Source organism: Osmerus eperlanus, unplaced genomic scaffold (genome assembly GCF_963692335.1).
Source record: "Osmerus eperlanus unplaced genomic scaffold, fOsmEpe2.1 SCAFFOLD_139, whole genome shotgun sequence".
Classification (NCBI taxonomy): Eukaryota; Metazoa; Chordata; class Actinopteri; order Osmeriformes; family Osmeridae; genus Osmerus; species Osmerus eperlanus.
Genome location: NW_026911588.1, coordinates 11046 through 37743, shown reverse-complemented (window position 1 = coordinate 37743; position 26698 = coordinate 11046). Strand labels below are relative to the sequence as shown.

Below are 26698 nucleotides of genomic sequence, written 5' to 3'. Positions count from 1 at the left end.
CTGGATCACACACATTTCTGGGTTTTGATACATTGCCAAAATAACCACGATTAGTGAAACCTGTGCACCTGCGTTTGGAGGTGAAATCATGCGTCTGCAAACACAATACATTTTACCCTCTCTAATTTTACTAATATTATACGAGATATACTGACATCCTTCTTACACAGTAAGTCCAAATACAAAACAATAAAATAGGTTATACAACAAAACCGAATACATTTTTGTTAAGTTCATTCATTCATGATATTGTGCACAGTGTTCAGAAATAGTTCAAGTATTTAAGTCCAGTTAATGTAGGTAGCAGTTTAGGTGATAACTTTGTTATTTTCAAGGGCAACCACATTAAGATCATTAAACAAAACCACAGTTTTCCTACTTCATCCCTGACCTATGACCTCTCCCCGGTCTACCTTACCAAGGCTCTTCTGTTTTAGTCTGATCAATGAAATCTGCTTTTGTTCTTTTGCTTTTTCCTGTTGCTTTTAATCTATGACTCTATTACTCCACCCTCAACCATCTCCCTCCCTCCCCCCCAAACTCTCTTGCTACCTCTTTCTTTCTCTCCTCCTCATCCCTCCATTTCTCCCTCTCTCCTCATCCTTCCATCTCTCCCTCTCTCCTCATCCCTCCGTCTCTCCCTCTCTCCTCATCCCTCCGTCTCTCCCTCTCTCCTCATCCCTCCGTCTCTCCCTCTCTCCTCATCCCTCCATCTCTCCCTCTCTCCTCATCCCTCCGTCTCTCCCTCTCTCCTCATCCCTCCGTCTCTCCCTCTCGCCTCATCCCTCACACACACACACACCTTATAACACAGTGCAGGCCAAGTCAAACATCACAAAATGCACTCTCATCAAAACCCTTTTCTCTCTCCCTCTTTTATCCTCGTCTTATCCACCTCCCTTTCTCCCTCGCGTCCCTCCCCTCTTTCTTTCCCGATCGCTGAGGAAACGTCGCCCCCTTGAGGCCGGCAGGGGGAACGCAGGAGACAGTCTCTTCCTGAGTGACTTTCAGGCTGCACTGCCTGCTCCTGTCCACCAGAGGGCAGGGGAGGACCACGTCACACAGCAGGAGTTCCAGAGGTGTTATACTGTAATGTGTCATCTTTGTTGAAGAATATGTCTTCCTGTTCAGGACTGGCTCCAAGGCCCTCTGGGTGTGAGGCTGTAATGTCTCCAGGCCGCCAGCAGGGGGAGCTGTAGGACAGGAGGATGGAACACTCAGACAGTGGAGCCCCTCAGGAAGGAGGAGCCTGGGGAGACACACCAAGCACTCACACATGAACTAGGATCCATGATGCTTATGTATCACTCAACCATTTCTCTCTCTCTGTGTATCTCTCGCCCTCTCGCCACAAGACCACAACCTCATTACTGATCACAACTCTCTTTTCTGTCTCTCTGTTTCCCCTCTCTCACACATACTCTTTCTTTCTCTCTGTTTATTTCTCTTTCCCCCTCATCTCTCCATCTGTCCCCCTCTCCAACCTGGAGTGTGTGATAGACCCTGTTTTAAACTATCAACCACAGCTTGGGCAGCAAGTAAACGTAGCACTTGACTTTTGGGATTATAAAAAGATTAAAGATATTAGACAGCCTTGAATGAGGAAATGGAAAACCATCTTGACAGCGCAGCGGTCATTCTTGTACAGCATGTAAATGTCCTGGAGAGGAAGGAAGCCGTACTCTGAGCTTCTTTACTGTTTATTCTGAGTACTTAGAACCATCAACCACAGACTTCACACTCACTGTTCAGAACAACACACTGCCAGCAAGTCCACCAACCCCACTCCTCCCTTCCTCTCTGTAAGTTACATCGACGTGAACGCGTCTTAAAAACACAATTGTCTTCATTGTTTTTTGCGTTATTTCATATGTATTAACTAAGGTTTAAATATGTTTTAATTTTGCGGTAAATAGCTGTGTTTGATGTTTTATTCTGTTAACACGAGGCTTGCTATAAATAGGAAGATAATGCATACTGTATACTGGTTATAAACAAGTTCCAATCACACCTGTGTTTGCGTTTACTTTCATGAAGGTTTAGCACTTTAAATGTATAGTAATGAGCTTGTTGGGTGCGAGAGAGCCAATAGCAAAGTCTAAAATAGACAAGTATTCAGTTATTAGTGTGTATTCTGTATTAGAGGAACACCAGGACAAGTATTCAGTTATTAGTGTGTATTCTGTATTAGAGGAACACCAGGACAAGTATTCAGTTATTAGTGTGTATTCTGTATTAGAGGAACACCAGGACAAGTATTCAGTTATTAGTGTGTATTCTGTATTAGAGGAACACCAGGACAAGTATTCAGTTATTAGTGTGTATTCTGTATTAGAGGAACACCAGGACAAGTATTCAGTTATTAGTGTGTATTCTGTATTAGAGGAACACCAGGACAAGTATTCAGTTATTAGTGTGTATTCTGTATTAGAGGAACACCAGGACAAGTATTCAGTTATTAGTGTGTATTCTGTATTAGAGGAACACCAGGACAAGTATTCAGTTATTAGTGTGTATTCTGTATTAGAGGAACACCAGGACAAGTATTCAGTTATTAGTGTGTATTCTGTATTAGAGGAACACCAGGACAAGTATTCAGTTATTAGTGTGTATTCTGTATTAGAGGAACACCAGGACAAGTATTCAGTTATTAGTGTGTATTCTGTATTAGAGGAACACCAGGACAAGTATTCAGTTATTAGTGTGTTTTGTTGACGTCTGTTGTGTCTGTCAGACTGCAGGGTGGTGATGCAGCTATGGAGTTGAGAACTACAGGAAGTGTGTTTGTGGTCTTCCTCTGCTCTTTGGCAGGTATCTATGACCCACTGTATCTTTCTTTAACTTTATCTACCTTTATTCTTAGTCCTTATTAGAATTATGGTCCAAAAGTCTACTTTAACCAACAAAGTTTATCAATCAAATATTGTAATCAGTTGATACGTATTCTTGAAAAACACATTATCTAACACTGACACAAATTAATTTAACATATGTTAATATATTTGTATTCATGAAAATTGTCTCTTTTTTGTTGAGAAATGTTGTGTATTTGGCCAAACATATTAGGTGTTCATAATTGCTGAGGTACGGTGTATTGTGATGGTGGACTGAGACTTGTGCTCCGTACTGTCTATGTTGTCACACCTCTCTTCTGTGGTCTCCTTTCCTCTAAACTCAGCTACTTCATAAAGGTGTGAACACCCCCATTCACACTTCTGATACTACCAACACTAGCAGTCATGTGATCAACTGGCAGGGTTGAAACCCATCATGTCAGCATGTCTGATGAGACATGCTGACATGATGGGTTTTAGCACACTGAGCTAAAGCCCTTCCCTCACCTGAGGGAGCTAACCTGAGAAGTCAGGTGGCTGAGCGGTTAGAGCGGTTAGGGAATCGGGCTACCAATCAGAAGGTTGCCGGTTTGATTCCCCGGTCATGCCAATTGACGTTGTGTCCTTGGGCAAGGCACTTCACCCTACTTGCCTCGGGGGGAATGTCCCTGACTTACTGTAAGTCGCTCTGGATAAGAGCGTCTGCTAAATGACTAAAATGTAAAATGTAAATGTAAAATGACTAAATGTAACCTAAAACTCTGAACCACCTCTGCTAGCACTGCATGTGAGCCAGTAGGTTTGTGCTTCCTCTAATGTGCTGGTGATGTGTGACTGTGTTGCAGTGGTGCTGGGTCAGCATGGCTGGGGAGTGACCTACACCCTGGAGAGTGTCTGTGCCTTGAGAGGCTCATCAGTGAACCTGTCCTGCTCCTATACTTATCCCGAAGGTAAAGTCAGTAAAACATTCTGGTTTACCACATGGACGGATAAACCCAACGACCTGAGTCTGGACCCAGAGTATGCAGGTCGTGTGCAGTACCGTGGGGATAACAAGAGTGAAGCAACCCTGACGATTACAGACCTGAGAGAGAAAGATGCTTCTGTGTACAAGTTCAGGTTTATTACTGACCAACCAGAAGGGAAATGGGCTGGTGAACCAGGAGTCACTCTCTCTGTTACAGGTACAGTTATTCTCTCTGTGTTGCTCTACTGTCTGTATCTATTCTGAATGTTACTGTTTAGTTATTTTAAAACATGAAGATAGAACCTTTATCAACCTCCTACAGTCTGTCCCAGCTGTCTACAACACCTTTATTCCTGATGTGGTCTAACTGCATCTGATCTAAGTGTGGAGCTCAGAAGCCAACAGTAGCTGGAGTGTGTCACTCACTAGTCTCTGCTGTCACTGACAGGGGTGGTGCTGAACATTGTTCTGTACTGAGACTCTGACCTTGTGACCTGAGGACAGGACTTGTATCACTGTTAGATGACTGCTGTTGTTTCTGACCCCAGGTCTTCAGGTGAAGGTGACTCCTTCTACCTGGGCACAGTGGAAGACCCTGACCTGTAGCTCCACCTGTCCTCTGCCTGGTAACCCCTCCTACATCTGGTACAAGAACGGACAGCATGTACAACAGGCTTCATCCCAACAGCTCTCTGTCTCCAGTAACTTTCAGGACAGATACTCCTGTGCTGTAGAAGGCCATGAGGATCTCCGCTCTCCTGCAGTGTGTGAGTCTGGGTCTAACTGCTGTGTTACCACACATCACTACCATGATAACAACTCTTACTACAGTATTTATGTTTCACATCACCTCAGAACAGAATACTTTATTACATATTTTATACCAGTTTAAATCCAGAATGTGCAACACAACATCTTTCTGAGCTGCTGTGTGTCTCTGTGTTCCAGGTGTTTATGGTCAGTACTGCAGCATAGTGACTTACTCCACCAGGAGACTGTGTGTCTTGAAGGGCTCATCAGTGGACATCTCCTGCACCTATTACAGTTATGACACCGTCACCTCCAGCTTCTGGTTCAGTCCTGGAAGGAGAGATGGAGAGAGGGACAGATCTGGACCTGAGGACCTAGCTGGAGACCCAGAGTACGCAGGTCGTGTGCAGTCCTCTGGAACAAAGAGGAAGTCATCCACCCTGACGATCACACACCTGAGAGAGAGAGACTCAGGAGAGTATCGCTTCACATTCAAGACACGAGATCCACTATATGACTGGGGGGACAGTTTCTCTGGAACCACTCTGACTGTCACAGGTCATTTCTATATTACAGTATAAGACTCTCAATTACACTCTGACCTTGTGACCTGAGAACAGGGCTTGTATCACTGTTAGATGACTGCTGTTGTTTCTGACCCCAGGTCTTCAGGTGAAGGTGACTCCTTCTACCTGGGCACAGTGGAAGACCCTGACCTGTAGCTCCACCTGTCCTCTGCCTGGTAACCCCTCCTACATCTGGTACAAGAACGGACAGCATGTACAACAGGCTTCATCCCAACAGCTCTCTGTCTCCAGTAACTCTCAGGACAGCTACTCCTGTGCTGTAGAAGGCCATGAGGATCTCCGCTCTCCTGCAGTGTGTGAGTCTGGGTCTAACTGCTGTGTTACCACACATCACTACCATGATAACAACTCTTACTACAGTATTTATGTTTCACAGCACCACCAGACAGTATGATTTTCACTTGGTTGCACTTTGGTATTTAAGAATTAATATTGTTAAAATAAAAGAGTGAAAGAATGAAACTCAACATCCTCTTTAGCTGCTGTGTCTCTCTGTGTTTCAGGTGTTTCTGGTCAGAACTTCTGGAGTGTGAATTACCCCACCAGGAGGGTTTGTGTCTTGAGAGGCTCATCAGTGGACATCTCCAGCACCTACACACACCCTAGTTGCTATAAGACCACCAATACATTCTGGTTTAAAGAGAAAACAGTCAGTGACCTGAAAGATTATTCTGAGTACACAGGTCGTGTTGAATACAGTGACAGCGAGGTTAACCATCACACCCTGAGAATCACAGGCCTGAGAGAGACTGATTCAGCTGAATACAAGTTCACAATGATAACAGATAAAGATGGGAGGTATTCTGGCTCTCCTGGAGTGCAGCTGAATGTCACAGGTAATTCTACAGACGTAACTCAGATGAATGACCACTTGAGGACAGGGCTTGTATCACTGTTGGATGACTGCTGTTGTTTCTGACCCCAGGTCTTCAGGTGGAGGTGACTCCGTCCACAGTGATGGAGGGACAGAGTGTGACCCTGACCTGTAGCTCCACCTGTCCTCTGCCTGGTAACCCCTCCTACATCTGGTACAAGAACGGACAACCTGAACAACAGGCTTCATCCCAACAGCTCTCTGTCTCCAGTAACTCTCAGGACAGCTACTCCTGTGTTGTAGAAGGCCATGAGGATCTCCGCTCTCCTGCAGTGTGTGAGTCTGGGTCTAACTGCTGTGTTACCACACATCACTACCATGATAACAACTCTTACTACAGTATTTATGTTTCACATCACCTCAGAACAGAATGCTTAATCACATATTTTAGACCAGTTTAAATCCAGAATGTGCAACACAACATCTTTCTGAGCTGCTGTGTGTCTCTGTGTTCCAGGTGTTTATGGTCAGATCTGCAGCATAGTGACTTACTCCACCAGGAGACTGTGTGTCTTGGAGGGCTCATCAGTGGACATCTCCTGCACCTATAACAGTTATGACACCGTCACCTCCAGCTTCTGGTTCAGTCCTGGAAGGAGAGATGGAGAGAGGGACAGATCTGCACCTGAGAATCTAGCTGGAGACCCAGAGTACGCAGGTCGTGTGCAGTACTCTGGAACAGAGAGGAAGTCATCCACCATGACCATCACACACCTGAGAGAGAGAGACTCAGGAGAGTATCGCTTCACATTCAAGACACGAGATCCACTATATGACTGGGGGGACAGTTTCTCTGGAACCACTCTGACTGTCACAGGTCATTTCTATATTACAGTATAAGACTCTCAATTACACTCTGACCTTGTGACCTGAGAACAGGGCTTGTATCACTGTTGGATGACTGCTGTTGTTTCTGACCCCAGGTCTTCAGGTGAAGGTGACTCCGTCCACAGTGACGGAGGGACAGAACGTGACCCTGACATGTAGCTCCACCTGTCCTCTGACTGGTAACTCCTCCTACATCTGGTACAAGAACAACCAAACCAGGCCAGAGACCAAACAGAAGCTCCTGTACCTGGACTCAGTCAGCAGTGAGGATGCAGGCAGATACTCCTGTGCTGTGACAGAACACCAGCATCTCCGCTCTCCTGAAGAGACTCTCAATGTTACATGTAAGTGTGTCATATTACACTTTAGTTACCGAATAAAATAAATCAATAAAACGGATACTTCTGTCAGGCTGGGAATACAGTAGGAGTTACAAACTCCTCTGTTGTAATGATCACTCTGACAGGTAAGATACCATTTCATCTTTGCAATCTCTTTGATAAAGCTACCAGTAGTTCAGGCATAAAAATAATTTATAGTATGACATCCTGGATGGAAAGGTTTTTGCCACCTATCACTTTTTATAATACAGATTCAATCATATTTGTGCAGATGTATGTTGTAGTATTCACATACATAAGGAAGCTAAATCCTTTTATTGTTTAAAAGCTAAAGAAAATGATAAAAACAGGTAAGCTGCTGTTGTGTTGTTCAGGGATCTCAACAGCTCAGGCTGCAGCAGCAGGAACCACAGTCTCTTTTCTCCTGGCCGTCATCCTCCTCTCTGCCTGCTTCCTCTGCAGGTGAGGAAGGGACTGTCTCTAACTGAAATATGATGCCAAAGTTTTCATAACTTAATACAAAATAGTTTGTGGACTAATACAGAGCAGTATTTATTTAATTTGTAAGCACAGTATTTTGAGTAATAAGGATTATTGATTTATTCATTGTGTAGATGTATTTACCTATAAAGTTGGTACAGTTTTATTGATTGACAGATTTTGTGTGATTTTATGAATTATTTCCATAGGAAGAAGAAGACCAACTGCAGTAATTCCAGGCACCCAGTAGATAATGGACAGGTGTGTGTGTGTGTGTTTGTATGTGTGTGTGCTTGCTTGTGCTTGTTTGTGGTGTTTTAATTCAACGTTATACATGTGCATGTTATCAGCAAGGCATACTACTGTTATACACCTCCACCTATAGTGAAGGTAACTCATGTCCTCATGTTGTCTATCAGGATGTCTCCAGCTGTATTAACTGCTGACTGCATCTCCACCAGATCCCTCTCTCTCCTCAGACAGTCCAAGCTGACCCCAGCAGTGACACGTACACAGCTCTGAACTTGAAGAACGTGTCACCCGACTATGACACACTTCCTGTGAGTATCATCACACACTCTTTAGGTTGAGCTGAGTGTAATTAAGCAGTATTCCCTGTGTTCTACAGTAGCACCTTCAGTGTGAGGGCCTGTAACCTGTGTGTGTGTGTGTGTGTGTAAATGTTTCTGTATGTGTGTGTGTGTTTACCAGAATGTGAGAGACTCCTCCAGTGATACGTACTCTCCTCTGGACATGAGGACCAGGTCTTCTGACTACGACACACTGGCTGTAAGTCCTTCATCTGTTACTGTGTTTGGGTTCAGGAGAGAAGGACATGGTTGCTTTGGGATTCTGCAAGGAATTGTTTATGCCTGTGTTGGTGTGTATCTGTGTGTATGTGTGTGCATGTTCATGTGTGTGTGTGTGTGTGTGTGTGTGTGTGTGTGTGTGTGTGTGTGTGTGTGTGTGTGTTTCAGACTATGAGAAGGACTGGAGCAGAGATCTAGAACACTCTATTTGGAACAAAGAGCTACGACCCCAAACCAAAGATTTAAAAAATATATATATCTTTTATTGTGATATGAATTGGCATAATGTTTACACAGAACAATGAAAACATTAGCAAGTAGGTTCTTGCTGATAATAAACAAATATAATAATAATAATAATAATAATAATAGTAAAATAACATTATGAATATGACAACTAGTAATTTTATCAATATTATAATGTCTATACTAGTGATTATATTTTTATTACATGAATATAACATACCTTTTAATACCTTTTAAAAGTGTTAGAATTTAATGGTATTATGTGTGATTTGAGCAACTTCATGTTAGCATAATTGCAGGCTTGCTTTACAATCCTGTAGCTCGAAAGATACAATGTTTTCTAGGCCCAAACAACATAGAAAGTAAAATTATATGACTTAATTCTGGTGCTTTTTAGCTAATATTGCTAATATTGATGTCCTATTCTGACAAACCAAGAAAGCCCTCAGTGTCAGTCAGTCCCTCTGGTGAAGTAGTGGAGGGCAGTTCAGTGACTCTGACCTGCAGCAGTGATGCTAACCCACCAGTGCAGACATACACCTGGTACCAGGAGAACATCACCTCATCTAAATCATCTGGACAGAGCTACACCATCACCAACATCAGCTCTGAGGACAGTGGAGGATACTACTGTCAGGCTGGGAATACAGTAGGAGCTACACCTGCCTACATCCAGTCTCTCCTCCAGCCTTACACCGCCACCCGCCACCTTCGGTCTTCTTCTGACAACCGTCTGGTGGTCCCACCTCTAAAGAGCGCCCGCTCCCAACACAAACTCTTCTCCTGTCTGGCCCCCCAATGGTGGAATCAACTCCCCACCTCCATCAGAGACACTGACTGTCTCTCCACCTTCAAGAAAAGGCTAAAGATGTGCTTGTTCTGGGAGTACAACAGTACTTAAGGAAGATTTGTTGGATCCGATGTTAGTTTATTTCCTCCAGGAACACAATGACACTTATTGAGGGACTTGTTGCACTTGTTGGTTAGTTTTAACTGATTTAACTACTTGTACTCGCTGTGAATTATATTATTGTTGCTTGCTTTCCTACAGGTACACCCTTGCACTTTTGAGGTTCATGTTGTTTAATTTGTCATTTGTTTAACTACATGCTCCTGTGTTTCTTCGTATTGGCACTTATTTGCTTTTTACAATGTTTGCTTCATGTTTTGGCTACCCGCAATGTTTTTGGGGCTTTCTCGTTGTTATGATCAGTGACCTACTTTTTGTAAAGCTCTCTCTTGGAAGTCGCTTTGGATAAAAGCGTTTGCTAAATGAATAAATGTAAATGTACAAACTCCTCTGTTGTAATGATCACTCTGACTAGGACAGGTAGGAAAATTATATAAATAAATACATATTCACCATGGTTTACTACATACAAAAGGTTTTTGTCACCATGTGATGTACAGTGCAGGCCTGGTTTCCCCTGTTGGGTTGTTCAGGGATCCCAACAGCTCAGGCTGCAGCAGCAGGAACCACAGTCTCTGTTCTCCTGGCCGTCATCCTCCTCTCTGCCTGCCTCCTCTGCAGGTGAGGAAGGGACTTTAAATGTAATGTTGTACTGGGTATATCTGTATGTACTACTAATCAATACAACTGTTGAGTTTGGTTTCCTCACTACTACAAAGTTGGGTTTGTGTATTTAATCTATACAAACAGTGTGGTGGTCGGTAGTACAATGATAGATTTACTTTTCCATTCATTTAAAGGAAAAAGAAGGCTTCCAAACCTTCTACTGATCCCAGGCCCTCGGTAGACAATGGACAGGTGTGTGTGTGTGTTTGTTTGTATAGAGCTTCTGGGATGGGAGAAAGGCAAGAGGTTGGACTACTTTGTTTATGATGCTTGTATTTGTCTTTTTCTCTCTCTCTCTCTCTCTCTCTCTCTCTCTCTCTCTCTCTCTCTCTCTCTCTCTCTCTCTCTCTCTCTCTCTCTCTCTCTCTGTCTCTCTCTCTCTCTCCCTCTCTCCCTCTCTCCCTCTCTCTCCCTCTCTCTCCCTCTCTCTCTCCCTCTCTCTCTCCCTCTCTCTCTCTCTCTCTCTCGCTCTGTCTCTCTCTCTCTCTCTCTGGTGACCTGGTGTAGCCAGAACAACTTAGAGCTCAATCAGTATGATCCGAACTCAATCAAAATCAATGCTATCACTGCAAAAACATGTCAACAATCTATAATGAAATTGTAAAACTTGCTACAATAAAGGCAGGCAACTGTACATTATCAAGTCCTTTCTCCTTGTTCTCATTCAGCTCAGGTAAATCAGCAATCAGCTAATGTTCCCTTTTGTGCTTGTGCCCTGTTCGTACCCACGAGCACATTTCCAGGCAACTTCTCTTGACGTAAGAAAATAAATGGGGTGCTAGTTTACCCATTTCAGATTGGTTTCAAACAACAACAAAAAATCTAGTAGTATGAGCCAGGTTCGAGAATCGAAGGAGAGATAGTTTTGGATATGTTGACTGGAGTTAAGAACAATAAAAACAACAGGACGAGTCGGGTAGCTCACATCTCACACTTTCCTAGTCAAAGTTAGACGGGGGTGCAATTCCTGGCAAGGCCCAACATGGCCCTGCCCAGAAATGCACGCCCCCTATAATTTCTGTTAAATCCTGGCTTACAGACAGCTAGATTTCAGTTGGGGTAACTGGTAGTGGTCGTGCTTGAGATGTGGAAAGTGGAGTGTTCTATCCCGGGTGTTGGCGAATGTCGGGTAAAAGTTACATTTTGCGGTGGGTGTGTGTCTTGGCACAAAAGGTCACATATATTGTGATATATACATATATACAGCTATATGCTATATAAAAAATATTTTCGAAAGGTTGAAAAACGAAATTTGGAAAGAAAGTTAAGAAAAAAGTTCAAGAGGTAAAACAAATATTTTGAAAAAGTTTCCTAACTTTTTCTTAAAAACGTTTTTTTTCACATCTGGACCTGATAGCTGTCGTCAGAATATATCACTAAATATCCTTTGTAAAATAAAGTTTGAACTGCCACACTCGATGTAAAGTTGTTGGTCTACATGTCTTGCGTGATAGTAGCAATGGGTTGATAAACTGATCACACATTGTGTCTGATCGTGCCCATCCATCATCAAGTTTTCTTAATCTTTCTGTTTAATGGCGGGTTGCTAATCAAAAGTATTCAAGTGTGTGTACACAATGTTTGTGCATCAGTGAAATGCGCAAGTGCTGCGCAGCAAGCTCGCTCATGACCACAACCAAACTTCCAGCCGATGAGTTCCGTTCAAGATGGCGTCCCAGCGCAGGAACTTAATGCAAAGCGTAAGAAATAATAGTTACAAATTTGTGCTTTTGTAAACGTGTGCGTTGATGTTTAATCGATATATAATAGTGTCTCTGGGTCACTCTGCGTAGTTAGTTACTCTTAAGTGGTGTGACTTTACGTGTGTCACGGATCAGTTTGCAACAGATGTAGCTAACTGTGCTACTAGAGTTAGGAGTTAGCACTACAGTACTGTAGCTAATCCCCAAAATTATATTTCTGTAATCTTCTGCAGAGAGAAGACGTTGAAACATCTCAGTAGCAGACTGTCTCGATCGTGTCAGTAGTTCTTGTGTGATATTCAGCAAGTCATATTCACTCATTGTTTTTGCTGTCTTTGCTACTGCTAGTGTGACAGCCCGGAAGTGTACACATGAGCTAATATTGTGTAAAAATATAGCTCACTTGTGTTCTGTCACGTGGCGTGCTGGTGTTTTATGTTTGTGTGTTGCAAAAAATAAAAATATCACATCGACAAAAATGTATGTAGATATTTGTTGTGATGGCGAGCCTAATTGAATGGTTCTTCTTAGTCCTACTAGCGACAGGACTAGTCAAGTAATCTGTACTAGCCACGCTAATTCCTGTTGTCTTGTCCACCGCCGACACAGCACCAGAGTTGGACGGACGATCTGCCGTTATGTCAGATGTGCGGTGTCGGTACGGCTCCCAACACCGTCTACGGCCCGGACGGCAAAGGCACCCAGAGCCACCCCAATGAAGACGGACACTTTCGATTCCGGTAGCTAGCTAAGCAAGACATTACACGGGGCAGTCAATTCATAAACCATATTGATCAGCCAGTGGTGGCAATTTAAGTCCAAACATTCCAGACTTGTGTGTGTCTTTCTCTGTGTGTGTGTGTGTGTGTGTGTGTGTGTGTGTGTGTGTGTGTGTGTGTGTGTGTGTGTGTGTGTGCTCGGCTGCTCCTTGATCAGAGGTGAGGATGGCCTGTTCCTGTACGGGGTGTTTAACGGCTACGAGGGCAGCAGGGTGTCGAACTACGTGTCCCAGTGTCTCACCGCTGAGCTGCTTCTCGGGCAACTCAACTCCAGCCACTCTGACGCCGATATCCACAGGATCCTCACCCAGGTAGGGAGGAGGGGTCAGAGAGATCTGTGTGTGTGTCAGATATGTGTTTGTGTAGATTGGGGGGAATGTGTGTCAGAATGGTCTCTGTGTATGGGTGTATGTCAGAGAGATGTGTGTGTGTTTCTTTCAGGGATCTGTGTGTGTACGGTCTGTGGGGGGGTGTCAGAGAGAGTGTGTGTCTGTGTGTGGGGGGGTGTCAGAGAGTGTGTGTGGGGGTGGGTGTGTGTCAGAGAGAGAGAGAGAGAGAGAGAGAGTGTGTGTGTGTACGGTGTGTGGGGGTGTGTCAGAGAGAGTGTGTGTGTGTGTGGGGGGGGGGGGGGGGCTTGTGTGTATCTATGTGGGGGAGAGCAGCCGTGCTGTGCTTGTGAAAGATGTCTTGATTGCAGTGTGTGTGTAACAGTGTGTGTGTGTGTAACAGTGTGTGTGTGTGTGTAACAGTGTGTGTGTGTAACAGTGTGTGTGTGTAACAGTGTGTGTGTAACAGTGTGTGTCGGTCGTGTTCTCAGGCCTTTGATGTGGTGGAGAAAAGCTACTTTGAGACCATAGATGATGCTCTGGCAGAGAAGGCCAACCTACAGGCCCAACTACCAGAGGTACAGACATGAACACACCCTCACTGTTACACACACACTAACTGTTACACACACGCTCACTGTTACACACACACTAACTGTTACACACACACTGCCCCATACATGCACTCACGCGCACACTTTTTCTGCCATGGTGCTGATTGACTATGGATTTCTCCTGTGAAGGTGTAGCTGTGATTGCACAGTGATTTCAAATCAGTCCTCTGCCGAACGCTTCGTCGGTTTCCATGGTAACTGCAGTTTTGTTGCAGACTGGTGGCTGAGCCATCCCAGAATAATCTTGTCAGCCAATCCTGTCATCTCTATTTCTTTTCTCTCTTTTCTGTTTCTTTTCCATCGTCTGTCTGTCTGTCTGTCTGACACCTTCATCCCCTCCTCCTGTCTGTCTGTCTGTCTGTCTGTCTGTCTGTCTGTCTGTCTGTCTGTCTCCTCTCTCACACCTTCATCCCCTCCTCCTGTCTGTCTGTCTGTCTGTCTCAAACCTTCATCCCCTCCTCCTGTCTGCCTGTCTGTCTGTCTGTCTGTCTGTCTGTCTGTCTGTCTGTCTCAAACCTTCATCCCCATCTCCTGTCTGTCTGTCTGTCTGTCTGTCTCCTCTCTCACACCTTCATCCCCTCCTCCTGTCTGTTTATTGATCTATCCTTTTCTTTCTGTCTCTTTTGCCCTTTTTTCCTCCCTGTCTCTTCCCCTCATCTCTCCCCCCTCCACCAGGGGGTGCCGTTCCACCAGCTGTCTCCCCAGAACCAGAAGCTGAGTGAGCGTGTGCAGGAGCTGGAGCAGGAAGTGTCTGGGGGTGCGGCCGCTGTGGTGGCCCTCATCCTCAACAACAAGCTGCACGTCGCCAACGTGGGTACGGACACACACACACACAGTCAGACTCACATGCACACACACGCACTCACGCACACGCGTACACGCACACACACACACACACACACACACACACACACACACACACTCACACACACACACACTCACACACACACGCACACAGTCAGACACATACACTCACACACACACTCACACACTCACGCACACACACGCACTGTATCTGACACAAACGGTCAGATACACACACTCACACACACACACATGCACACACACACTTACACAAACAGTCAGATACACACACACACACACTCTCAGACCATGCCTAGGTGTTTTGCTCCTCTGGAAAGGCTCCTTGACCTTCAGGTGTCTGTTCGTATTGCGTGCACATACACACACTCTCACACACACTTACCTAGAGTGCTTCTCCAAGACACACACATTATATGAAACAGGAAATGTCAGTCAGCGGTGTGCCTCCCTTCATGGGAACTATCAGCCCACTCGACCAATCACTGCTGGGGGAGAGAGGAGCAGGGGGGAGGACCTGCTGTCTAATTGGCTGGCTGACTAGCTGTCCTGCTGATTGGTTGGGTGGCCTGACTGACGATCTGTGTGGCCGATTGGCCGACTGTTCCACATTCCAGAGAGTTAGGGCCCCCCCTCTCTCTCTGTCTCTCTCTCTGTCTCTCTCTCTGTCTCTCTTGTTCTCTCCCCCACTCTCTCTCTCCCCCCACTTTCTTTCTCTCCCTCCCTCGAAGGGTATCTGTCTGGAATTCTTCAAATGTTATTATGCTCCAGAGAGGAGGGGGGGAGTGGAGGACAGAGGGATGGGGAGCAGAATGTCATGACTTCAAGAGGTGGACAAGTAGAAGCTGTTCTCTCTCTCCCGCTGTGTGTGGGGTCAGGGGTCAAAGTTGAATGTGTGTGCGCGCGCTTCCAGCATTGAAGAACGGCTTACATATATAGGTATTCAGTGTGTGTGTGTGTGTGTGTGTGTGTGTGTGTGTGTGACCAGGTACCAACAGGGCCCTGCTGTGTAAGTCCACAAGTGACGGTCAGAACCAGGTGATCCAGATCGGCCGGCCTCACACCGTGGATAACGAGGAAGAGCTGCAGAGACTGACAGCCCTGGGTGAGACAAGCTCCCTCCCTCATCCCTCCTCTCATCCCTCCCTCCTCTCCTCTCATCCCTCCTCTCATCCCTCCTCATCCCTCATCCCTCCTCTCCTCCTTCCTCTCCTCCCTCATCCCTCCCTCATCCCTCCCTCATCCCTCCTCTCCTCTCATCCCTCCTCTCATCCCTCCTCTCCCCTCATCCCTCCTCTCCTCTCATCCCTCCTCTCCTCTCATCCCTCCTCTCCTCCTCCCTCTCCTCCCTCATCCCTCCCTCATCCCTCCTCTCATCCCTCCCTCATCCCTCCTCTCCTCCTTCCTCTCCTCCCTCATCCCTCCTCTCATCCCTCCCTCATCCCTCCGCTCCTCCCTCCTCCATTATCCCTCTCCTCATCACTCCTCTCCTCCCTCCTCTTCTCCCTCCTCTTCTCTCTCATCCCTCCTCTCCTCCCTCCTCTCCTCCCTCCTCTCCTCCCTCCTCTTCTCCCTCCTCTTCTCCCTCATCCCTCCTCTCATCCCTCCTCTCATCCCTCCTCTCCTCCCTCATCCCCTCCCTCCTCTTCTCCCTCATCCCACCTCTCCCTCATCCCTCCTCTCCCTCATCCCTCCTCTCCCTCATCCCTCCTCCCTCCTCTCCACTCCTCCCTCCTCATCCCTCCTCTCCTCCCTCCTTATCCCTCCTCTCCTCCCTCCTCTCCTCCCTCCTCTTCTCTCTCATCTCTCCTCCCTCGTCTCCTCCCTCCTCATCCCTCCTCTCCTCCCTCTCTCCAGGTCTGGACGCGGGGCGCTTGAGGCAGTCAGGGCTGATAGGAGGGCAGAGCTGCACCAGGAGGATTGGAGACTACAGGGTTAAATTCAACTACACAGACATGGAGCTGCTCAGGTGAGCACACACACACACACACTGACACACACACACTGACACACACACACTGACACACACACTGACACACACACACTGACACACACACTGACACACACACACACACACTGACACACACACACTGACACACACACACACTGACACACACACTGACTGACACACACACACACACACACACTGACACACACACTGACACACACACTGACACACACACTGACACACACACTGACACACACACTGACACACACACTGACATTGACACACACACACTGACACACACACACACACACTGACACACACACTGACACACACACTGACACACACACTGACACACACACTGACAAGACTTGAGGTCTTCAATTTAACCTGTTTGATGTCTTGTTTTATTTGACTATACACACACACACACACACACACACATCTGAGACACACACCCCCATAAAATGCTGTCAGGAAAACAAAGCAACTCATTTGAATAGGATTCAAATGAGTGAATGATTTGAATAGGATTCAAATGAGTAGGAGAACCTAATGTAAATGAACTTCCATTTAGAGAGCAGTTCATCTCCCAGATAAACAAACCTCTCTCTCTCTCAACCCCCCCCCCCCCCACGCACAACTTCTCACAATCTCCCACACACAACTTCTCACCATCAAGGATCCACTGTGTACCGAACCTTGCCTATCCATCACTTTAGTCAGCCTGACGATTTTGGATTAATAAAATTAAACTATTATACCTGCCTCTGCTGTCTGCATTTAGGTCTTGGCCTGAGCCGCGACACAGACTGAGTGTGAAATTGGGGTGTGTAGTTACTCCTTAAATCTGGGATATGCAAATCATCAGAGGTGGTGAGGTTTGACCCTGTTGTGACAAATCCGTACGGCAGGGTAGGTAAAGGTTTTGAGAAGGACTTGTCATTTGTGATGAAATCAACTTCACCAATCAATACATCAAACGCTCTGATAGTTAAATAAAATAAATACCATATATGTAGGTGCAAACTGCATCTCAATTTAACGAAAAGTCCTTAATCGACACACAAATTGTCCACCTTTCTAGCATATCATCGCCACCATCCATCCATTTTCCTCCTTCGGTTCAACGTTGGGTTACAGGGAGGTTCAGGTCTATGCAAATCAGTCCAGTACTCCACCAGCTGCGTAGACCCGCCCAGAATATAGGTGATGACCGAGGAAAACTCACAGCGATTGTACGTGTGAAGGTAGGCCTTCCATCGAGATGGATCGGGAGGGCTAGTGGGCCCGAGTCCTAGCTTCTTCAAACACGCGCCCACGTAGGCGTCCTCGATGTTAAAGGGCTGGACGTCCTTGGAGACCTCCACCAGCTTCCCCGGGAGGTCGTTGGAGAACACGTAGCCCATGCCGAGCGTGTAGGTGGGGTAGGTGGAGTAGGGGTACATGTCCTCCGGGGCGTACCATTTGGAGCCGGGGTCGCGGACGACCGGCCTGTCCCACATCAGCATCCCCGTCAGGTAGCTCTCCTTGGGGATGCCCGGCGTCTGCAGCATCGCCACCAGGTTCTGGACGTTCAGGAACATGTCCGAGTCGATCTTCATGGCGTAGGAGGCGCCGGGGCAGCGGGTGGCGAGCCAGTCCATGATCACCATGGTCTTGATGGTCAGGTTGATGTAGCTGTCCATGAAGTCGCTCTGGATCAGGTCGCGGTGCGTCCGGCTCTCCTGCCTGACGTTCTCCAGCTGCTGCTCAGCGTCCGAGCCCCCAGGGAGGCCGAGCAGGAAGAGGGTCAGCACCAGCTGGCCCCGGACCAGGGTCTCGTTCCCCCACGTCCTCCGGATGGCGTCCCGGGCAGCCAGGTTGTGGGGCGCCACCGGGACCATGAGTACCAGAAAAGGGGACTTGGTCTCACACACGCCTGGCTCGTCCATGATGAAGCGGTAGTTGCGTGGGCAGATGAAATGGTAGCTGTTGGTGTAAAGTGTGGTACTGAAATTGCTCTCTAGATCCGGATTGGGCGTAGGAATTACGCTTGGGAGCACCGGTTGGCTCTGATTGGTTGTTCTAGACCTCGCCCACTGGAACCCGATGGTTCTATTTGTCCATACAGTCCAATAATGTGTAATTTCAAAGTCTCCCCACCAGAACCTCTCTGAGTCCTCTGGGGGAATTGATTGAGACAACATATATGCTGACCAGACCGAGAGCACCTACCACAAGCAGACCAAGGAAACAGAACCTTGTTGCCCTGTTGGGGCGCCGCAGGATGTCCATATCTAGACTAGAGAGGGGAGAGAGAAAAACAACTGTAGAAAACGTCGATGTTTATTGCGTGACATTTTATCTGATTCACTTCCTTGTTATTTTTTCTGATTGATGTGGCTCTGATTCGATGGATTCTACTTGATAAATTCTGGCTAAATGGAATCTACTGATTTATTGAGAGCTTGTTTGAGTGTTTCATAAATCCCCAAAAGAGTGATGCATTGTCACGGTAGCAATTAATAGGAATAAAATAAGAATGCATAGTGTTATTTTACACTTTTAAAAAACTATTCAACCTGTTAAATCATCTACACGTTTTACATTTCGGTTAACTGCATTAACTACGTAGCCATCAAAAACTAGTCATCCGAACTAGCTAAACAAGTCGATCTAGTAGGCTACATCTTGTAGCTGCATGGTTGTGTTCTGCCTGACCTGCTACGCTAACAAGTGATAACCAATCATGTCATGTAGCTTGTCAATGACCTTGACAGTTCATCAGAGTTGGCTTTAATTCTCTGGAACTTTAGCGCAAGCTAACCATTCCATCTCCAGTTTGAACACCTGTGTCTACGCAACATTAAAAGGATCTGTTCTGAGTCTTACAGAGCAAGATTCAAAGTGGAGGCGGGGAGACACCCTGGCCTACCTAGGTAAAGCTGGAAATATATTCTTAGATTCGGACTTCTGGAATCAGTAACTAATTACAGGAACATTATACACAAAGTTCAAAGGTCCCTGATGAAACCCATATAGTCAAATAACTGCCACGTTGGTTTGTGGGAATCAGTAACTAATTACAGGAACATTATACACAAAGTTCAAAGGTCCCTGATGAAACCCATATAGTCAAATAACTGCCACGTTGGTTTGTGTTATCCTCCCCGGGGTGTCATATGTTTCTTCATGTTTACATTTAGTCATTTAGCAGACGCTCTTATCCAGAGCGACTTACAGTAAGTACAGGGACATTCCCCCCGAGGCAAGTAGGGTGAAGTGCCTTGCCCAAGGACACAACGTCATTTGGCACGGCCGGGAATCAAACCAACAACCTTCTGATTAATAGCCCGACTCCCTAACCGCTCATCCATCTGACCCCCTAATCTGACCCCCTACATTTAAATAAGATTTCTGAATCAATTGATCAGTTTAACCCAAGAGAGAGTGACAGGGCTGGAATCAGAAGTAGGCAGACAGCTCATTTTCACTCATTCAGTAGTTTTGCTTATATATCATTTATGCATCCTATGCAGATTATGTTCTTCCGTTGTCAGAATCAATAGTAACATCTTGTCATGGACAAATTATGCATAAAGCATTTAAGTTGGTCTTGAACTACATAGAATAGCGTTAACTTCATGTTCTACCATACCATATTATAAATCATCAAAAGTCTGCTCTGATTAGCTTTTTACAGCTTAAAATAAATACTGCCACAGCATTCATTAGAGTTCATTACATCTCTCAAACCCTATGAGGATATACGTACAGTCTGAGTCTAATCAAAAGATCAGGTAGATTAGCATGTTAAATGTTCCTGTTCGTGGATATGGTTATTGACACGTTCATATTTATATTTCTGTTATGTAGGGTAATGTTAACAGATCAGGCACATGTATGCATGAAGCATACATTGTGAAAACCAAAGTCCCAAAGGGAAGAACAATAAGAGCATGTAGTTAGACAAGTTACAATTAAACAACAATAACCTCAAGAGTGTACCTGTGGAAAAAGCAAGCAACAATAAAATATTTCACGGCGAGTACAATCATTTTAAGACAGTTACAACAAACCAACAAGAGCAACAAGTCTCTGACACACTCACCGACAAGACTTGAGGTCTTCAATTGAGCCTGTTTGATGTCTTGTCTTATTTGACTTTACACACACACAAACACACGAGACACACACCTATAAAACGCTGTCAGGAAAACGAAGCGATAGGATAGGATTCAAATAAGTGAATGAATCGGTAAGAGAACCTAATGTAAATGAACTTCCATTTAGAGAGCAGTTCATCTCCCAGATAAACAAACCTCTCTTTCTCTCTCTCTTTCTCTCTCTCTCCTTTACTCTGCCCATCTCTCTCCCCCCCCCATCAGCACGGCCAAGAGCAAACCAATCATAGCGGAGCCAGAGATTCAAGGTAGCCAATCTCTGGAGGGAGTTACGGGGTTCCTGTTGCTGATGTCAGAGGGGCTGATCAAAGCCCTGGAGTCCGCCCACGGGCCTGAACAAGCCAATCAGGTGAGTGTATTCGCCTGGACAAGCCAATCAGGCGAGTGTATTCACCTGGACAAGCCAATCAGGCGAGTGTATTCACTTGAACCGAGGTTTTATCATTGTTTCACTAATCTGACCTTCCTTAACTTTACCTTCACCTCTCTGTGTCCCTCTCTGTCATTGTCTCTCTTTGTCCCGTTCACTCTTTCTCTTCCCCACTTCTTCCCCCCCCCCCCCCCCAGGACATGGTTGCCATGGTGGCCGCAGAGCTGGCCCAGCAGGGCAGCCTGGAGGCGGTGGCCAAGGCGGTGGTGGAGCGAGTGCGTCGCGTGCATCACGACGTGTTCTCCAGCGGGCGGCAGCGGGCGGCGCTCTGCTCTCGCCATGAGGACATGACCCTGCTCATCCGCACGCTCAACTACACCCTGCCAGACGGGACCCTGACCCCCACACAGGGTAGGACACACACACCATACACACACATGCAGGGTAGGACACACACACCATACACACACATGCAGGGTAGGACACACACACCATACACACACATGCAGGGTAGGACACACACACCATACACACACATGCAGGGTAGGACACACACACCATACACACACATGCAGGGTAGGACACACACACCATACACACACATGCAGGGTAGGACACACACACCATACACACACATGCAGGGTAGGACACACACACCATACACACACATGCAGGGTAGGACACACACACCAGACACACACATGCAGGGTAGGACACACACACCATACACACACATGCAGGGTAGGACACACACACCATACACACACATGCAGGGTAGGACACACACACCATACACACACACGCAGGGTAGGACACACACACCATACACACACATGCAGGGTAGGACACACACACCATACACACACATGCAGGGTAGGACACACACACCATACACACACTGACACACATGCAGGGTAGGACACACACACCATACACACACATGCAGGGTAGGACACACACACCATACACACACTGACACACATGCAGGGTAGGACACACACACCAGACACACACATGCAGGGTAGGACACACACACCATACACACACATGCAGGGTAGGACACACACACCATACACACACATGCAGGGTAGGACACACACACCATACACACACTGACACACATGCAGGGTAGGACACACACACCAGACACACACATGCAGGGTAGGACACACACACCATACACACACTGACACACATGCAGGGTAGGACACACACACCAGACACACACATGCAGGGTAGGACACACACACCATACACACACTGACACACATGCAGGGTAGGACACACACACCAGACACACACATGCAGGGTAGGACACACACACCATACACACACATGCAGGGTAGGACACACACACCATACACACACATGCAGGGTAGGACACACACACCATACACACACATGCAGGGTAGGACACACACACCATACACACACATGCAGGGTAGGACACACACACCATACACACACATGCAGGGTAGGACACACACACCATACACACACATGCAGGGTAGGACACACACACACCATACACACACATGCAGGGTAGGACACACACACCATACACACACATGCAGGGTAGGACACACACACCATACACACACATGCAGGGTAGGACACACACACCATACACACACTGACACACATGCAGGGTAGGACACACACACCAGACACACACATGCAGGGTAGGACACACACACCAGACACACACACCATACACACACTGACACACTCTGAAGAAGCACACACGCTCACATAATAACGTGTGTGTGTGTGTGTGTGTGAAGGGGGTCGTATCTACCCTGTGTCAGTCCCCTACTCCAACAGCCAGAGCACCAGTAAGACCAGCGTCACCCTGTCCCTGGTCATGCCTTCCCAGGGGACCCTCACCAACGGCACCAACACTGCCTCCACCCTGGAGGAGGGCACGCCCACGCCTGGGTAGGACACACACACACACGTGTATATACACACACACACACACACACGTGTATATACACACACACACACACACGTATATACATACACACACACACACACACGTATATACACACACACATACATACACACACACATACACGTGTATATACACACATATACACGTATATACACACACACAAACATACACACACACGTGTACATACACACACACACACACACACATATATACACACACACACATACATACATGCATACACACGGACACATTTTGCATAAAAACTGTCCAAACACACATGGGTAAGTAACACACACACACACACACACAGCAGGGTGTACTGTGTGTAGAGGACGTGTGCATGCGCTTGCTTTCATCATTCATTCCTCTCTTCATTCCTCCTGTCCTCCATGTCTCTGTTTTTTCCACTCCTCCGCGGCGCCCTCTTCTCACTCGCCCCTCCCTTCATCACGTTCTCTCCTTCCTTTCTCTTCACTCCATCCTCGCTGTCCTCTGTGTGCCTCCCTCCTCCTCCATCACCTGCTCCTCTCCTCCTCCATCACCTGCTCCTCTCCTCCATCACCTGCTCCTCTCCTCCTCCATCACCTGCTCCTCTCCTCCATCCCCTGCTCCTCTCCTCCTCCATCACCTGCTCCTCTCCTCCTCCATCCCCTGCTCCTCTCCTCCTCCATCACCTGCTCCTCTCCTCCTCCATCACCTGCTCCTCTCCTCCTCCATCACCTGCTCCTCTCCTCCTCCATCACCTGCTCCTCTCCTCCTCCATCACCTGCTCCTCTCCTCCTCCATCACCTGCTCCTCTCCTCCTCCATCACCTGCTCCTCTCCTCCTCCATCCCCTGCTCCTCTCCTCCTCCATCACCTGCTCCTCTCCTCCTCCATCCCCTGCTCCTCTCCTCCTCCATCACCTGCTCCTCTCCTCCTCCATCCCCTGCTCCTCTCCTCCTCCATCACCTGCTCCTCTCCTCCTCCATCACCTGCTCCTCTCCTCCTCCATCACCTGCTCCTCTCTTCCTCCATCCCCTGCTCCTCTCCTCCTCCATCCCCTGCTCCTCTCCTCCTCCATCACCTGCTCCTCTCCTCCTCCATCCCCTGCTCCTCCCCTCCTCCATCACCTGCTCCTCTCCTCCTCCATCACCTGCTCCTCTCCTCCTCCATCACCTGCTCCTCTCCTCCTCCATCCCCTGCTCCTCTCCTCCACTCGTCTAGTCGCCTCCCTCCATCCACGCGCCGCTCGTCCCTCGGTACACTGCAGCCCATAAGTGAACTCCCTCTCTCCTCCCCTCCCTCCCTCCCTCTCCTCTCCTCTTCCCCCTCCCTCCCTCTCCTCTCCTCTTCCCCCTCCCTCCCTCTCTTTCTCTCCCACCCCGACCCCGCCCTCTTCTCTCTCTACTCCTTCACTGCCCCTCCTGCCGTCCGTCTCTCCTCCTCCTACCCTCCCCCTCTGCCCGCTCCCCTCTACTCCCACTCCACCCCCGCCCCGCTCCCTCCCCATACACCTTTCTCCCCCTTCTTCTCCTCCACTCCTCTCTCTCTCCCCATCCCTCTCTGCTACCCCAACCCACCCCCCCTCCCCTACACCACCTCCCCCTCTCCTCCCCTCCCCTACACCACCTCCCCCTCTCCTCCTCTCCCCTTCACCCCCTCTCCCCCCGATCCCAACCCCCTCCCCTCCACCCCCTCCCCGTCCTCCCCTCCGTCCACCAGCCAGAGCCCCACGGCCACCCTCCAGTCCTCCAACACCCAGACCCAGAGCTCCAGCTCCAGCTCGGGGGACGGGGGCAGCCTGTTCAGGCAGAGGGGAAGCCAGGCGGCCCAGCCGGACGAGACTGGCCGCGTGCCCCCCTACGTGGACTTCACCCACTTCTACCGGCTGTGGGGCATGGACCACGGGGATGCCACGCAGGGGGGACTGGGGCCCCAGTGAGGGAGGGGGGGCTGGGGCCCCAGTGAGGGAGGGGGGACTGGGGCCCCAGTGAGGGAGGGGCCCCAGTGAGGGAAGGGGAGCTGGGGCCCCAGTGAGGGAAGGGGGCTGGGAGGGGAGGGCATAGAGAGGGTGGAGGGGGAGTACCACACGAAAGGGGGAGGGAGGAGAAGGGTTGGGGCCACCTCAGGGATGTGATCCCAGGGACATGCATGAGGAGTGGTTAGATCTCTCTCTCCCGCTGGTACAGAGAGGGTACAATGATGAACCAGATGAGGAACAGTGAACCTGTCTGTCGGTCAGTCTGTCTGCGTTGTTATGAACAGTGTTCTTATGTTTTGTTACATGCATGTCTACATGTGAATGTATGTTGTCCGTTTTAGGGTGTTTTATTTTTCACACATTTTACCGCAGTTTGTCTGTCAGGAGAAATAGTGCCTTGCAGAATAAACTATACTACACATGCTAACTTTAATTGCTCATAATTTGAGATGGATGAGAAGAGATTAACAGATGAAGTGCGTGCGTGTGTGTGTGTGTGTGAGAGAGAGAGGGGGGATTTTCCTCACCTCATAAAACATCACATTAAAAAAAGATGATCTATCTCTAATGTCGAAATGGCTTCAGTGGTCTAACTGCTCTTATCGCAGTCACTCATTGGACTCAAGTGTGGACCGATAACTACTAAGTCTAGACAGATGATTTGCGTAAGAACTGTGGGCGAAGTAGATGCGTGCAATGTTATGAAATGTAGTTTGGTATCCAGTATAGCCTCCAGTTTCATGTTAACGATTGATATTGGGCACTGCCCGAAAAGACCTGCCAGATAGTAAAGTATACCGTATCGCACGTGCCGACCTTTGTTCTTATAATTATACAATACACCACATAAACAGGGACTTGACAATGCAGTTTGTTTCAGTAGACACATGGGATAGTCGTTAATTAGCAGTTCGGCCTCCGTCTCAATCAGTTTGTTTGTGTGTGCGGATTTCCACATCAAAACAGCCCATCCGTCTCCATGACTCCGCCAAAAGAAAGGCTCTTTTCCTCCCCTCTGTCTCCCAGACATAGTTCGACACAAATCGCTCGTCTCCGTTTTTGTTACCCTTCAGTTCTGAGGCGGTTAAGTGGAATTAATGTGTCCTCGCTGCTTCCACCACGCTTCCGCATGTTTTCCCTCAAACCCTCCCTCCCTCGATTCACCTCGGACCCCGTCTCCAGCTCACTAGCATCTCTCCTCTCTCTCCCAGTCCCTGTTTTTGTCAATACTCGTATATTTATGCGTTCTGAATATGTCTCCGCCCTTTATGAAAGATGCAGGGCTGGCGGAGAACTGCAGTTCAGAGAGATCGAGGTGGTTCTCTTAACCCACAGAAGACCGAACGCTTTTTAAATGTCCCAAACCCTTTCAGTATTTGATTGTGTGTGCGGATGGGCGTAGATATCCCAGAGCGAGAAACGTAGGTTTATGGGAGGAGCAACTCGTAACATAAAATAACAAAATATTGAGGCGTTTACGAACATACTATACATCTACGGACACTAGTGTGTCGGCTAGATGGCCACCACACTGGCACGGATTATGATGTTGGGTTTATGTGTATCAATTCAGTCCCTTCACACACGACTGGGATTCTAGTCTACATGGCAGGCGGCCCAGCAACGTTGCTCGCTCTCTCGCTCTCTCGCTCGCTCCCCCTCGCTCTTTCCGTGTTTACAATTTCGCCTTTATTTCAACCGGCCCCATAGCCCCCGTCAGTGCCCCCCCGCCCCGTCCACTCTCACTCCGTCCTCTGTGATAACC

General features: G+C 47.7%; 1 protein-coding gene and 1 long non-coding RNA gene across 2 annotated transcripts; both read left to right on the top strand.

Moving 5' to 3' along the window:
• The first annotated feature begins 7943 nt into the window (after positions 1 to 7943).
• LOC134016296 (uncharacterized) lies at positions 7944 to 9127 on the top strand. The gene is made up of 3 exons (XR_009929471.1): positions 7944 to 8221; positions 8373 to 8450; positions 8639 to 9127. It is a non-coding gene; the product is annotated as an uncharacterized LOC134016296 (long non-coding RNA).
• Positions 9128 to 11858: 2731 nt separating this feature from the next.
• Positions 11859 to 24894, top strand: tab1 (TGF-beta activated kinase 1/MAP3K7 binding protein 1). Its single transcript, XM_062455688.1, has 11 exons — positions 11859 to 11992; positions 12605 to 12735; positions 12932 to 13085; positions 13592 to 13678; positions 14390 to 14528; positions 15525 to 15641; positions 16394 to 16505; positions 20852 to 20996; positions 21215 to 21428; positions 22802 to 22955; positions 24675 to 24894. Exons 1-11 carry the CDS (start codon positions 11960 to 11962, stop codon positions 24892 to 24894), a joined length of 1506 nt encoding a protein of 501 aa, XP_062311672.1. The 5' UTR covers positions 11859 to 11959.
• Positions 24895 to 26698: the final 1804 nt, after the last annotated feature.